The sequence below is a fragment of the Meleagris gallopavo genome, chromosome 3, assembly GCF_000146605.3.
Source record: "Meleagris gallopavo isolate NT-WF06-2002-E0010 breed Aviagen turkey brand Nicholas breeding stock chromosome 3, Turkey_5.1, whole genome shotgun sequence".
In the NCBI taxonomy this organism is placed as follows: Eukaryota; Metazoa; Chordata; class Aves; order Galliformes; family Phasianidae; genus Meleagris; species Meleagris gallopavo.
In genome coordinates this window covers 61,616,762-61,633,417 of record NC_015013.2, presented here as the reverse complement: position 1 = coordinate 61,633,417, position 16,656 = coordinate 61,616,762, and the positions used below count along the sequence as shown (strand labels likewise).

The window sequence follows — 16,656 nt, the reverse complement described above, 5'->3', positions numbered from 1 at the left end:
AGCTACCACAGAACACTTTTCTGTCTTGTATCTTTATTGTATCTTTATTATTACTTCTAAAATTACATTTATTTCATAACACTGTTTAACTATGAGAGTTAACTTATAACTATAGGATCCTTTATATGTATAAACGATGAGACTAATGCAGACTTTGAGATTGTAATATCGCTGAAGTTGCCTACATTAGTACTCCCTGCTTTAATTTCAGGTTAAACCGTATTTATCCTCCTTTTGCAGGCTCCTTAAGGAGGGAGGCTGCCTGCTGCAACGTCTCTAACAACGCCAACAGAAAGTCGACCGTCAGACGCTCAGACGGACGTTTTCTCGGAGACTGGCGGTGCCCCCCCGCAGCGCACAAGGGCCCTCAGGGGGGAGGAGACGGACCGGGGGGCGGTGCGAGGCGGAGCGCCGCTTCCGCCTTCCCGTGGGCTGTTCCTCGGCGGCGGGAAGGCCGAGCGCAGGAGATGGCGTCGCTGCTGCCGCGCATCGAACGGCTCTCGTCGCGCGTGGTGCGGGTGCTGGGCTGCAACCCGGGGCCTATGACTCTGCAGGGCACCAACACCTATCTGGTGGGCACCGGGCTCAGGTAGCGGCTCGGCGCAGCGCGGGGCTGGGTGACCGCGGGGCTGGGAGGTGTACGTGTGTAATAGCCCGGGTCGGACTGCCCGAGCTGTGGTGCAGCCAATGGGAAGCGTGGTGGAGCCGAGGCCGTGCTCTGTCGGTGGTGGAGGTAAACTGTGATGGTGTGTAAGGACTGAGGATTGAAAACTGTGTTGCTTCTAATGACTAAAAAGCTGAAACAGTAGTAAAGTTTAGCTGGGGATAGCTACTGTTGCCACAGTAACGTGCAGTGGTGTGGTTGCTTTTTTTTCCTTTATTTTTAAACACTGTTTAACTCACACAAGCGCTCTAAACTCTGTGGTTATTTGTTTCCTTTTTTTTTCTTGGCCCATGTGTAGAAGAATCCTTATTGACACAGGTGAGCCAGCTATTCCTGAATATATTGGCTGCTTGAAGCAGGCCCTGTCCGAGTTCAACATCTCAATTCAAGAGATCTTAGTGACACACTGGCATCGTGATCATACTGGTGGAATACCTGACATCTGCACAAACATCCCAAATGGTAGGCCACAGCTTTCGGATCTTGTTGCAAGATATGTGGCAAGAAGCAACTTAAAACAACTGATTCTTTGTACAACAATTTGAACAGTCTTTTGCAATCTCCACATAATCCACATACAACTGTACCACTATAATGTGTAGAGTTAGACAATAGTCTGAATTTCATAATTATAGCACTGTATTTTTCTTCAATACCTGTGTGTAACTTAACAGAGAATTTTTCTTACAAGTGAATAATGAGCAGTTTGCATATTATCAAAAGACATGAGAGTAACACAGCGCTTTTTCCTTTCTGCATTGACAGTAGTGACAAACTGACTATTATTTTTACTTGTGTAAAAAGCAATAAATAATCTCTTTAAAAAAACATGCATAACATTGAGTCTTCATACCGTAGAACCATGGCAAACTTTTAGGTCTCAAATCATGAGAAGAAGGTAGTTTATGTTATTTATGATAAATTCTAGTGTCAAGTGCATATTCTGTAGTGATAGCTGAGAAGATATTAATAGAACAGAGTAAGCAATGTAGGTAATGCAGCTCATCTTAGCTTCAGTGGACTTTGTCACAGTCTTTATTAGATCTTGTCGAGTTGCCAGATGCATATCTTCAAAAAACCTCTGGCAATACTGAAACCAGCATGGATGTCTTAGTGAGAATCTTATCAACTCCTTAAATTTTAAGACTTGCAAGGGGTGTAAGTGCCTAATTTTGAGATTGCATGCTGTCTGTAGCCAAGGCAATCAAAGCATGAGCGATTTAGAATGAAAGATGCTGAGGGAGGTTTCATGTCAAACCATTTGGTGTTAGATAAATGTTGAGTAGTGCTTCTGTGAATCATAATGTTGGATTTGAATGCTATTTTACACACTTTGCTCTTGATGATTCAGTAAGGAACAACATTTTCAAAATGTAATGATTACTGGAATTTCACTTATACATAGTTATGTATTAATTTCACTCATGCTTTTTACTCTTCAAAATTGCTGCTGGTACAGAGTATGGTATATAAAATTCAGAGTCTTCATTGCTCAGTGTTTCTGGCTCTAGAAGAAAGCTATTTTATAAACATAAAATTACTGGTTACTATTATTTACCTGAAGATTTGCTATCATACAGTGTAATAATTTATAGTACATCTGCAAAAAGTATAAGTCATTCTGTGGTATTAGCTTTGTTAGTGACAAAATACGAATCATTATTTTCTTTGCTTTCTTTAAATAGACTCTGAATATCGCATCTGTAAGCTTCCTCGTGTCCCTCACTGTGAAGAAATAATAGGAGATGGAGGATATAAATATTTATATCTTAAAGATGGGGATGTGATACAGACAGAGGGAGCCACACTCAGGTAAGCAGCAATTTCTGCAGCTTCGTTTGATTACTTGTTTCTTCAGAAATCTGGTGCATATATGTAATCAATACATCTGAATCTGCCAGCATTTACCCATGTAGACTTCCTGTCATGACTCAGCAGGGTGTGTTTATGCAAAGAAGTTGTTCTTATGAGGAATCAGCCTTTAGTCTTTAGCCTCACCAGAGAAATGCTTTCCTTGAGAAATACTGCCTGAGGGAAAAACCACACAGGATTTTATGTAACTTGTTTTTACTCTTAGATACATAGTTATGATGTGAAATTGATTCTTTGGTGATGTTTATGATGATCTCTGTGAACATCATAAAATGCTTCTCAGGGAAACATTGCAACATTAAGTATTTAGTATTAAAACGTTAAATTCTAAATTTAATTTGATTCCAAACAAATCTGGAGATGATATGTCTTGAAGTATGCAGTTATGCAACTGACTTTTATACTTAGTTAAGAACATGTCATCTCAACTGGCTAAGGATACTCATAGATGCCCTGCTGATTCTAAAGCAACAATGTCGGCACATTTCATTTCTGGTTAGCAACTTTAAATGTTCCAAGGAGGATGCCAATCTGTGTTAGTTTCATTCATGTTTGGTTTTTTGCATATTAGTATTGAAACTTCCTGGTGAAGTTCCATTAGGAAAGCCATTCTTTTCTGTTGCCTCGGCAGGGCAATGACTCACCTGCTTTCCACAGCACTTAGTATTCCAGAATCGAGAGCCATTGCATCAGTGCTGTGCTTCTGGCCTTCCAGCCCTCTGCTGAAGTGTCTGGGGCTGTTTAGCATTAGGTTATACGCTGTGCTTGGCACCAGCTCTGTGCATTCCACTGACAAGTAAATTCGTTTGAATTAAAGCAGTGATGCTGGTCTGAGTTTGAGTCAGAGGATTTCTGACTTTCAAAAACTGTAGTGCAGCTCCTTAGCAGCTCTGATTACTATGTATGTGTCTTTTAGCTGTCTTTTAACACAGTACTTCACCAAGCTGCGTTGTCTTAAATCCATACCTTACAGACGTTTCATGACCTGCATGTAAAAGAGCTAAAAGACCACCAGTCCTTGTATTTTACAATTCTGCCCACTGTGTCATGGGGCCTTCAGGGTAAAATAAACATGGGAAGACAGAATGTTATTTGTGTTATGTCTATTAATATGCAAGGAATTTCTCAGAGAATCGGCAACATCACCCTTACACATTGCACTTGGCAAAAAAAAAAAAGGATATGTCAGGATCTTTTCAATCTGAAAACAAATTGTCATTTTTTTTTTCTTTCTTACTATCACAGTAAAACAAAAGTTCTACATGACTAGCCAGCTGCACTAACACACTACCCCTCTGAAGTGTTAATTAAGACAAAGAACATTATAGATGGTCATCTGTGTTCTCTATTTGGTATAAGAGAATGGACTGAGATTAAGCAAAATAACACTGTGTTTATACTGACACTTCACAGATTCTCAGTACGATACCTTTTGTGATTCTTCCTGTAGGTTCCTTTGGAAGGGTATGATTTTATCACTGTTGTTTTAAGCATCTGGAAATGAAGGTAGTTCTGCATGACTGCTGAATGAAAGCCTTAAACTTTTTTGTTGTTTTTCTTTAAACAGAGTTTTATATACACCTGGGCACACTGATGATCATATGTCTTTACATCTAGAAGAGGAAAATGCTATATTTTCTGGTGACTGTATTTTAGGGGAAGGAACAACAGTAATTGAAGACCTGTTTGATTACATGAAAAGTTTGAAAATGTTATTACAAATGAAACCAGATTTAATATATCCAGGTTAGTGGTTCTGTTTTGATTTTATATATATATATTTAATTATTATTATTTTTTACTGTATCAACTCTTACAGTCAAACATCATTATTAATGTAACAATTCACGTTCAATATTGAACGTATGCCTGGTACTAAAATGAATTAATGGCTTGGACATCTGTGACACTTAAAAATCTCTCCATGACAGATAGATTTCTTTCCTGTGATTTCTTCCTTTGAGGGTGATTCTTGTTCTTTCTGCTTTAAAAGCATACAGAAGCCAGGATGTTTGACTGCTGCAATCATATAAGAAGTTGGCTTTTCTTTCATTAACCAGTCTATGACCAGTGTTACCCTAGAAGAAAAAAATAGTTGTCCTTTTGGTCCTCTGCAGCCCATGTACTCAGCCTCCATGCAGTGTTTTTTGAGAGAGAAGTGTGTCCCTTGCAACAGATTAATCACAAATTCATCTTGGAAGGCTGCAGAACTGTCAAATGGTTATGTTAGTTAATGACTTAGCTTAAGAGGAACAAGATCCAACAAGTCAAACATCATGTTCTAAAAATAAATTGCTGATTGATTCAGTCTAAAACTCTGCTTTTCATTTTTTCCCTCTTATTCCCAAGGTTTGGGGAAGATGTGTTTATTTTTTGTATAAACTACGTGTCTGTTTCTATTTGAGAAGAATGGGTTTAACGTCCTCACTTTCTTCCTCAGTTACATCTCAGGAATTCCTCAGACCTTTTCTGTTTCATCTTTTTCAGCTAGTCAGAATGACTTTCTACACTCTCATTTCTGTCTACATCCATTAACTGTGTTTAGCCTATGTAGTCAAATCTCTTTTGTGTTCTTTTTTAATACAGATATAGTAGATTTTAAGGTCTAAGATCATAAAAATGCTTAGATCTGTTTTTTTTTAAATGCAATTTAAGAAAAATATTATTCTGTATTCCATGGATGTGGAGGCTGACACAAACATAAATAGTACTTTTAGTAATTGACTAAACTAGTGGCAAAACTAAGAATATTTGAGCTTCTGAATTTCAATCTATTGATCAATGAAACGTTCTACTTTTTCTAAAACCTACAAAGCACAATTTTTTCCTTTAATTGAATTTCTGTCTTCCAAAAACCCCACATATGCCAAATTGTGTTTGGTTTATCACTTTGATCTGCTGTATCTCACTCTCTCCTTCATCATTATTTATCTAGATTACACATTCACCAAGGTTGAATGTTTGTGCCATTTATCCGTAACCATTTGCAACGCTGCTGTAATTATGTTCATGCTCTGCTTGCAATTAGGAAGACAGTAGGATATTACTCATTTTCCCTGATGGGTAGCTAGGTGTTGATATGGTTTATAACTAACTTTGTTTCTTTATCCACACATCATAAAATAGATGTGCAATTGTGTAAAAGATAGTTATTGCCAAGCCAAAACAATTATGTTATTGGTATGTACTATAGTAAAAACCATAGCAGAAGATGGTTTGTTTTACTGTCACATTGAAATGACTTCGGGCAGAGTTCTCATTACAGTATTTTACTGTAAATTTTACATTTTATATTTTACTCATCAACTGTGGTTGGTGAGAATTCTTGGGAACAGAAAAGGGCCCTTTGGCCAGCAGAGGGCGCCCTATCCTGTAATAATAAACACGGCTACTGGATGGCATAGAAGAAATGGTACAGTACTTAGAAATCTGTGCAAGACTTCAGGAGCCAATTCTTTTCTTTTAGTTTATCCTTCTTGCTTCCATTCCTCGTGGATGAAACAAGAGAACCTAATTACTTTACAGGATGCTATAAAAATAAATGTGTGATCACCTGGGATACACAGAGGTCTCAAATATGAAACTCTGACATAATGTCCAAGTTATTTTTGAAAAGATAGTTATATTTTAAAATATCTTTTTCAAATATTCAGAAATACTTGAAATTTATGTAGATATTAATTTTTTAGTGAGGTTAATTATGTTGCTATCCCTGAAAAATTGCAGGTGTGAAAGATCCACACCTAAATTCAGTTCGAAGTTTTATGACATTTAGTACTCAAGTGCTTAAAGTGTTGAGTACTTATTGTGCCTTCTGTCTTTTTGAGAATGTAAGAGGACAGTTGACCTTGCTATGTATATTTTACTGGTTTTCTAAATTGAATTTTTTTTTAATGAATGACAACATGTTTACAAGAGCTACTGTTATATTTATAGCTCTTTTTGTAAGGAAAAATAAATTCAGATGAAATAGAATCAAAATCATGAAAAATAAGTGCATGCGTGACAGTACAGTTTTATATTGGCCTTAACATATGGAGCACCTCTCCTATGAGGAAAGGTTGAGGGAACTGGGCTTGTTTAGCTTGGAGAGGAGATGGCTCTGGGAGGCCTCACTGTGGCCTTCCAGTACCTGAAGGGAGCATTAAACAGGAGGGGGAATGACTGTTTATGAGTGTGGATAGTGATAGGACAAGGGGCAGTGGTCTTACACTGAAACAGGGGACGTTTAGATATTAGGAGGAAGTTGACAGAGGATGGTGACACACTGGAACAGGTTGCCCAAGGAGGTTGTGGATGCCCCATCCCTGGAGGCATTCAAGGCCAGGCTGGATGTGGCTTGGACAGCCTGGTCCGGTGGTTGGTGACCCTGCACATAACAGGGGATTGAAACGAGATGATCATTGTGGTCCTTTTCAAACCAGGCCGTTCTATGATTTTATGATATCTTTTATTGATAATTTTTTATTTGAAGTCTGTTGAAGTGAATGTACAAGTTAAGAAACTTTTGACTCATGCTAAAGCATAGATTTCTTTCTTTTTATTATTTAACAGGTATTCAGATTATGAAAAATTATTTGCTCTTTTTCTATAAGGTGCTCGTCTTCAGGTGAAATAAGCCATAATTTAAACTACCTGAAAGCTAAAAACTTATTTGGTCAGCCAACCAAAAACTACGAGTAGAGAATATGATGATTTTTTCAGAAGCAGTCCAAGAGCATCAAAGAAAACTGATTGGGATGGTAACTAATAACTTTTAAAGGAAAGATAACTTTACTTTTAAAGAAAAGTTATATTTCATTTAAAAAATGATAGTTTAAACTGGCAGAACCAGAAGCTGATGCTGCTACTTTAGATGATGCATGCAAGTAAAGATATAAGAAACCTTGCTATAAAAAGCATGTTACAAATATTAATGCAACACTGTGTATGAGTGAGTTCTGAAGGTATGTCATGGAAAATGTATCTCTTGCAACTTAACTTACTTCACCTCTGTGTTTGCTGGTGTTTGTTACAGGAATGGTAGTACGGTACGTGAGTCTTTACCTCGGTCATTACTTTATAGAGACCATTTGGAGGATGAGACAAGCAAATGTAATATAATAATCTCTCATCTTTCAAATCTATTCAGTAGTAAACTCTTTTTTTCTATATTTGCATTAAGCAGTATAAAGTAGTCGTTTTTTTTTTTTAATCTTATCAAAACCATTCCCTTTGCACATTCAGACTTTTGAGATCTCCTAATTCTCCTTTTCCATCTAAATCTTATTGAAGTGCAGGCTGTGATGAAGACACTCAAACTTAATTTCAATCTCTTTACATTTTTTTTTTTTTTTCCATATAAAGAGCATCTTGTAGTTTTGCACCAGGGATGCTCAGACTGATACATACAGATTCTGTTCCTCTCACACAGTTCTTAAAGCCTACCAAAGTTTATATAAGAATGAGTCAATTATTCTGTAGTATCCTTAAATCCAAATGTAAGTAACAGCACTCTGGTGCATGTGTTTCAATTTAGGTCATGGCCCAGTCGTCCGTGATGCAAATGCTAGAATTCAAGGATACATTTCTCACCGAAATGCACGTGAAGAGCAAATTCTGAATGTTTTCCAGAAGAACGCTGGAAAATCATATACATCTTCAGAGCTTGTAAAGATGGTGTATAAGGTAATTATTGATGGAAGCTTTTTAGATTTAACTAAAGAAAATTGAGAGTATGGTCCTAAAATTGTATATAGCAGCCTAAATGTTTGATTGAAGATCATGTTGGCTTTTAAAAAAAGAAATAAAAAAAAGATTGAAAGATTTCTACCTGTTCAAAATGTGTATTTTAAATAGCATTATTTAAGCACTGCATTGGGTTGCATTGGAGCTCAGATGATCCTTGCAAATTTACTATTCCACTACATAGATAGCCTTAAGCTTGATTTCATAGGACCAAGCTAAAACACAGCTGTAGTGCTTGGTTGTAAGTGAAAAGTGAGATTACTGTTAATTGTTGACTTGTCTTCGTTTGTCGGTCTGCAGTTTTGCAGAGATAAGTATTGCACTCAGAAGTCAGGTAGCTCATGTGTGTCATCCCTACTTCATTCCTCCTGTAACCTGAGTAATTTGTACATGTGAAGTGGGAAGTGTGAAGTGGGAGTTATTGCATTTAGCAAATATAAGGAGATGCAAACATTAAAGAGATGCAACTTCAGCTTCAGAGGAAGATATCATAATTGTCAGTGGCTGTAGTATGCGAAGAGGTCTGTAGCAGCTTCACTACTGTTTTTTCATGGTTCTAATAAGCCCCAGTTTCCAAAGGAGAGAATGCAAATCATACTGAACATTCTGCATTGCTGATGTACCATTATCTGTGGCTGTTTACTTCTTTCACTTTGAAAGCGTAGAGCCATCTTCATGCTTCTGTAAATCACAAACCATTTTTCCTGTCACTATGTTATAAGAGTTTTTTTCAGTAGTACTAAAGCTTTAAAATAAAAAGTGTCTCCTTTCAAAGCTTTTTAGAGATTCACAATTTATTGAGCCAATTTTCTAGGGAGTTTCTTCCTTATTTCAGATCTTGGAGAATAACTTTTTAAATTTTCTATAAGAAGGTTTATCAAGGTATATCAAGATAATGCAGCAGAAGGGAATTTTGAGAAATATTACTGATTATTACTTACTGTATGGGCTGCTGAATCATGGCCTGAACCTTTGATTGATCACCTGAGGTGAGCAATGAGTCAGCCATGGGAGCACAGGTGAAGGCAATTCACCTGCCCTGCTGGAAGGGGTGGAGCCTGGCTCCACCTCTCCTAGACCCCATTTAAGAGCTGACTGCCAGTGGGGAAGGATCTCTCTGGAGATCCGTTTCATCAGGAGTTCATCTCGCATGCCCAGGACAGGGTGAGTGACTTTCTCTTATTTCTCCAATATAAATTATATTAGCCAAGCTCCTGGATATATAGATATCTGTATATCTATTGACTATATACCATCTGTATATCCATTGATTAAGCGCTTACGAAGCAGTGTAAAATTTTAAGATACGTTTTGTCCTCCTGAAGCTGTATTTTTAAATTGTCTATACATTTATGGGTGCTAGTTGTTAAAGAATATTAAAATCCATGCAAATATTGTCAAGAAATAGAAGTAATCAGCATCTGTGGAGAAATACATCTTTGATTTTTGTCATCAAAACCTTGGAAAAATGCTTAGCTATATTGACAACCCAGTGCAGACCAAGCTCAGAAGAATGCAGTCTTAGAGTTGGCCAACACTTGAATAACGAAAGTGTGTGATGCAAAAAATGAGCACAGTCATCAGAAATGTGTTATCAGTCTGCAGCTTAAATTGTTTGAAATTAATTTAGTCATTTCAGATTTTAGTCATTTTTATAGCTAACTAAATGTGCAACACAGTAATTAGATGAGGAAAAGCTATATTAATAAAAAATACCAATGTATTAAATATATATTTGGGAGATACTTAAACATATGTTTTTATTTCCATTAGGACATTCCTGAAAATTTACTTCTAGCAGCAGAAAACAACGTCGTAGTCCACTTGAAGAAGTTGGAAAAAGAAGGAAAAGTGTGTAAGTTGGGGATGGTGGGATGTAAAGGTAGTCATTTCCATTTTGATTTTCTGGGTAGGTAATCAGGGGACTGGAGCACCTCCCCTATGAGGACAGGCTGAGGGAGCTGGGCTTGTTCAGCCTGGAGAAAAGGCTGTGGGTGACCTCATTGCAGCCTTTCAGTATCTAAAGGGAGCCTACAAACAGGAGGGGAATCAACTCTTTGGAAGGGTAGATAACTGCAGGACAAGGGGAAATGGTTTTAAATTGAGGGAGGGAAGATTTAGTTTGGATGTCAGGGGGAAATTCTTTACAGAGAGAGTGGTGAGGTGCTGGAACAGGCTGCCCAGAGAGGTTATGGATGCCCCATTCCTAGAGGTGTTCAAGGCCAGGTTGGATGGGGCCCTGGGCAGCCTGATCTGGTATTAAATGGGGAGGTTGGTGGCCCTGCCTGTGGCAGGGGGTCTGGAGATTCGTGATCCTTGAGGTCCCTTCCAACCCTGGCCATTCTGTGATTCTGTTTCCAGAGTAAGGGGAGGAAGAAGAGATTTACTCATCACACAGCAGCTGTCATTCAGATAATTTGGAGTAGATACAAAAAGCCTATGGTTGTCTGATGTATCTACACTCGTAGAAAACATTTTATAATGTACGACGTGCTCAAAGTAACCATCACTGCAATGCATATAGCTTTAAATTTTGATTTAAAACTTACCATGGAATATATTCATAGTGGTAGTGTTTATACCTCTGTGTATCTTCTGAAACTTATACCTAAATATGCATGTACACAGCATTCTGTGGGATTGCATTTCGTGCATTGTGCGTTCTTGTATGTGTGTGTTCTGGGGGTGGTTAAAATCAGGCAGAGTTACTTTTTTCACTTTCTGATTAACACGGTGCTTAAGCAGAGCAACTACGTTTACTTTATTATTTTTACATTGTTGCCTTTACTTCAGTGAACAAAATGAAGTATTTTATTTCTGTAATGGCAGGAGCAACTGGAAGTGCTTTCATTTATGAGCTGAGGAAAATATTTATTTCTGAACATTACATAAGTACACTCAGAACTGTCCATGATTAAGCAATTACGTGAACGTTTTTATCTGTTCAAAACTGCTTACATTGGTAAATGATGACTATGAAATTGGTGCCTTTTTTCCATTGTGCCTTTTTTCCATCATCCTGTTTACTTTAATAATTAATCATCTGGTAGGCTCAGTACTGATTGAAAAATTGAGAATGAATTTTTGTTGTTATTATTACATGATATTCATTCCAAGAAAATGGACTAGAATCATGCAAACACAGTTGTTTTTATTAAAGTTCAAATATAGTATCTTTATGCATACTTCATTCAGAATGCCCTGTAAGCTCACTGACTGGCACTGCACCAACTTTTAAATCTGATTTCAGTTCTTGGTTGTTGACGCACCTTATTGAGCACAAACCTGCACGTTTCTCCAACCTGGCTACACAGAGTTCCTTCAGGGTATCAGATGCTGTTGACTGAACTTATCTCTTCCCTTTTACTGCTGGAGTAGCTCGAGCAACAGCATTTTATGTTTAGATGAAGTAGTGGATAAATTAACTTTCTCTTCAGCAGTAGAATTGCAGCCTTTCATACAGTAGGCTGTGGTTATGTATCTTAAATGCTGAGGAATTAGTTTCTCAAACTGACTTACTGGACATCATTTTCCTCAGAAAGGTGCTTACCTCTGAAGCCTGAAGAGATATCTGACTGAAGCTCCTTATCTGCTACCTGTTCACAAAGTAGCATCTGCCTGAAGACATTAGAGAGTTGTAGTAACTAGAAGATCAGAATAATTTTTATGGTTCTTTTACATGATTTTGCTGCCTTCTCTTGCTTTCTGAGGAGCACAAGAAGTGCTTTTTAAAGGTTTTAGATTTCGTTTGGTTTTTGATCTTCATTTCATGCTCACAGACAAGGAAGAAAGGCATCTCATCAGAAAACTTAAGGCATCTATGTGCTGACCTCTACAGCCTGGAAAATAGTTGCTAACTTTTTCAGTATGAGCTTAGACCTGGACCTGTGATACACACTTAACATCATGTAACCATTGCTGACTTTTCAGTTCAAATTAAGCACATCTGTTAAGGAAAATTGATTCAGTTGGTTCTTGACGTGTAGCATACAAATGCTTGCATACTCACTTTACATGTAGTCTGATCTACAGTATTTCAGATTTTGTCATTGTGATGGAAGACAGGAGCTGTAGCCATACTGCTGTTTGCTTCATTTTCACAAAATATTATCTCAAAGAAATGTGTTGTTGGTGTTGGTAATGAATAAGACAGGCATAGTCCACTGTTACTGGAGAGCTGCTCCGTGCAGATAATGGCCATATGCTTTCTGCCACAGTTGTTAATTTACGACTTCATCCTAGGGACTGTAGTTTATATGCGTACATAATTTTTATAGCTCCAATTAAGAGTGATAATGGCTTTTACTCATTTGTTTTTCTCACTTTAGACATAAAAATAATGCCTCATACAGGAGCATTGCACGATATGTACATGTAAACTCTCCCATATTTGGAACATTGTCATTGTTTCAAGTTCTTAAAAAACAGTTTTAAGAGGTAAAAAAATAATTTAACTGCTATAAATTTAGCAGCACACTTCTCAAGTTCATAAATGTCACAAAGTGCAACAAGTGTTCCTCTACCTCAAATTTATTACTGTCTACAAATTTTAATATCCTGAACATTAATTTTTTTTTTAATATCACTAGAACTTACATTGTGAAACAGTCAGTGTTTATCAGTTTCCACTAAAATTCAGCACTGGCCTGCAGGAAAGCATTTTAATAGCCAATCTGATGATCTTCCTTCAAAATGCCATATAAAGACATGCACATACGTGCAGATTGAGATAGTCTATTGCTTACACGTAGCATCTAAGTGTTAGCTTGTGACTAATTCAGTCTCTTTATCTTAACAGTACGTGATGCATCTCCCAGCTTTAGATGGAGAAACAATCTGTAGCTTACACAAGATTGCTCGAGAGCATTTTCAGTCTGCACGGCTGCTGCATGAAAAAAGAGAATGATGAGCTTGGACGATTTATGAAGTAAAAGTCTTTCATTTGTTTTTTAGGTTCTAACAATTTAAAAGTGATGTTTATTAAACGTAATAAATTGGAGAGTGCAAAAACAAATCTGTAGTAAAAAGAACAAAGATCAGATATTTAAGCTGCTTTCGTTGTGCTTTTCAAAAAGTGATTCTGATGGTAACTTCTCTGTAAATTCTAAAAACAACCAATTTTTGCTAACAAGTGGAAATACTGTTTTTCATATTCTTTTCCATAATGTAACTGTCTGTGCACGTTTTTGCTGGCAGCTCACTGCAGTACGTTTTAACTGAGAGTACTTCCAGATATATCTGTTTGCTCATGGAAACACTATTTCTGTGAAATTTAAAGGATCATTAATTTCATCTAGCTAATGTCAAAACATGCACAGCACTAGGGCAGACTTTAATTCTATATCTTCTAAGTTTCTGCAAGAATGTGTTTAAAAAGCTACTTAAATTGAAATATATATTGTAAACAATATGAGGTTATGTTTTTCTATCACTTTATAACAAGCTTAGAATTCTGTTACTAACACCATTTAAAGAACAAATATTTTAACTAAAGGTTGTATTTGATTGTAAGATACTGTATAGTATGTTTGAAGATGAATTTAAACTTCACTTTTCTCTGTAGCTTCCAGAGTAATATATGATGTTTATATTATATTGTGCATTTAACATATGTTTTTGATTCACTTTTTTTAATGCTGGTCCAACCTTAAAAAGATGTTTAAAGGTACTAAAGACAAATATATGTTCTTGAAAATCCTTGAGAACCTTTCAAGTTCAATCCTGTATCTTCATTTGTGGAACGTGCGTATGTTTGGGTGTTTTTAGATGGCATAGCTTAATAGTTATCAGTATCTGATGAAGTTGATAACATTTGTTCATAATGATGGCTTTCTGCCTCAGAAGAAGAGAAATTTAAGTGAAATGGTACAGTTTTGTCATGGTGGGAAGCCTGAGAACCTAAAACACAGTAGGGTTTGGTATGAAGTGATGATGTCTCGTTACCTTCCAAGCTGAAGAAGTCTACTGGCATCCAAAATGTCACTGAACCATTTTCTTCTGTTTGAGTGTGTTTATGGAAAATTCTTCAGAACTGAGTTAAATTGCAGATAGTGAAGAAAGAGATGTGATGCAAAGAAGTACATTACATATTCCATGCTGTGATGCAGCCAACACCTAAAGTTCATGAAAGATGAGGGAAATAGCAGTTTGACCAGACTTGAGTTGTCTTTCGTGATATATATGGTGTCTCTGAAATATTAAAAGCAGAAGTTGCTTTACTAAGACGTATACTTGCACCTGTGACATTGCACAAGTCATAAGATTCCTTGCTATGAGATTTTAGGTTTGTTTAAAAATGGAACAGTAAGCTATAAGCCATGTCTGTATAAAAATGATGATAAGCCTGTTTCCAACCCCTGCCTTGAATCCATTAGTCTGTGCAGAATCTATTTAGGATTCAGAATAAAAACAAGAGAAGGGGCAATTTTTGTTTCATCAAGATGGAAGGGCAAATGTTCAGTGCTTTAGCTTTGTAAACAGCTGGGGACAGAATCTTGAAGGAGCACTAAATTGAGTAGTTTTAATATGCTGTCCTGAGATGTAAGACACAGAAATGTAGGTTATTAGATTTAAGAACTAGGAAGTAATTTGGACAGTAGGTATAACATTTTCAAGTTTTCCATTCTGCTTCTTGCTAAGTTTAAATTTCTTAAGAAATATCTTTCTTGAGCATGTTTTTAAGCATAATTGATGATTGAAAGATTCCCAAATAGGAAGGGCATTGTTCTGTCTGTATCTGTTATGTCAGGTGCAGTAATATGGTTACTGCTAAATCCTCCACAATCTTCCAACTTGAAATAGATTTCAGACTTCCTTCCTAAGATTATTTTGAAGTGTAGTCTTCCAATATCTGGAAAGCTGGAAAAAATCTGGCAAATGTAGACCAACAGCCCATTGGCAAGTAGAAGACTGAGGGCTGACAGGTATTTCAGATCATAACACTTTGCCTAAAGCACCGTTAAGAAATATCACGTGGCAGAAGAGAGAACTCCAATAAAAGGAATGTGTGGAAAACACTCAGGTGAGGCAATGGGTTGCTTTATTTTCCTTTTCAGTGTAGTGGTTTGTATCGATAAGCACAAAAAACCAGTTGAAACCAAGAAGATCTCTGTGTCTGTAGAGGAAGACAGTAGCCATCCACTTGGGGCATTTGCTGATTATTGCTTGAAAAAAAGGATGTCCCATCCCAGGTAGTTGAATCCCTTTCCCTAAGTTCTATGGACTTGTTTTCTTTTAAGGTTAGAGCTGAGAAATAAATTCAAGACTACACTGAAAAAAGATTTGTTTTTTTTTATTTTTTATCCTAACTCAGTGTACTTCACTTCTGCTTTATATTACTTCTGTAACTATGTCGAATGCAATTGAGAATCTACTTTCACATCATTTTTGAAATAATGTTCTTTACAAAATATATGGATAAGAGATGGAGGGATGCCTAAGATTGAAAAAAAATATATATTAGTACTGAAACAGGAATGCTTGTTCAATTTGAACTACTTTCATATATTAAAAAAAAAAAAGTAGTTTATTCTGTATTCTAAGTATCCCAGACCACCTCCTATTACTGAGTCCTGTTTCTATTATTTAATAAATTTTTACAGAGCTTCTGAGCATCTTCACAGATTTCATCTGGTTCTGGAAAGACTTGATTAAATGCTTGAGCCTGAACATAAATCTAGTTTATATTGGCAGGTGTCATTCAGAAAGCTGGTCATGACTTGGATGTGGTGTGCACTCTCTGGCAAGCCAGAACCCACCCTGACAACACTCAGCTTCAGCCACCAGTTACTCTGGAGATTATTGTTCTCTAATGGGAGCATCTGTCAGGTGAAAGCCTTACTAAAAGAAGTTAGTATAACCTTTTGGGGGGGAAGAGGTGACCTTTTGAGGACACTTTTATTTGCCATTTTTTTTTCTCCATCTGTGCTGATCATATATGTACCTCATATATGTATCTTTTTTAAATTAAGAACAGGCTTTTGTTTTGGGGCAACTGGGTGAGTTTGTTTTTTTTTATTATTATTATTTATTTTTTATTCACAGGCTTTTGATGTCTCTTCTCCATAACATTTCTGATTTAGAGGTTTTTTTACCCTTCTAATGGGATAACTTTTCTTGTCCTGGGATTCCAGGTTGTTTGGATGCGTGTTGTTCCATGCTATGGGCTGGCAGGAATCTGCTGTTAGTTCATACCCTGAGGCCTTGCCCTAGCCGTAACCATAACAAACCCCGCGAGTTCCATTTCCTAACGGCATCCTTCGTTCACCCGACGTCCAGCTAGGAACGGCCTAATGGAAACTAAACTTCGCCAGAGAGAGAGAGGAGAACGAAACCGAATGCGGCACTGGGCAACGCAGGAGCCGGGCCCGGCGCAGGCCGCCAGGCACCCACAG

General features: G+C 37.1%; 1 protein-coding gene across 2 annotated transcripts; it reads left to right on the top strand.

The window, feature by feature from the left end:
* Positions 1-392: 392 nt before the first annotated feature.
* LACTB2 (lactamase beta 2) lies at positions 393-13,982 on the top strand. Of its 2 annotated transcripts, none has more exons than XM_019614097.2 (7): positions 393-589; positions 963-1,126; positions 2,350-2,476; positions 4,104-4,282; positions 8,055-8,203; positions 10,037-10,145; positions 13,062-13,982. In XM_019614097.2, the coding sequence occupies exons 1-7, from the start codon at positions 468-470 to the stop codon at positions 13,103-13,105; spliced, it is 894 nt and encodes a 297-aa protein (XP_019469642.1). In that variant the 5' UTR covers positions 393-467; the 3' UTR covers positions 13,106-13,982. The 2 variants fall into 2 exon arrangements, with proteins under 2 accessions (XP_019469642.1, XP_003205154.1); XM_003205106.4 differs by having other exon boundaries at positions 396-589; positions 10,037-10,118.
* Positions 13,983-16,656: the final 2,674 nt, after the last annotated feature.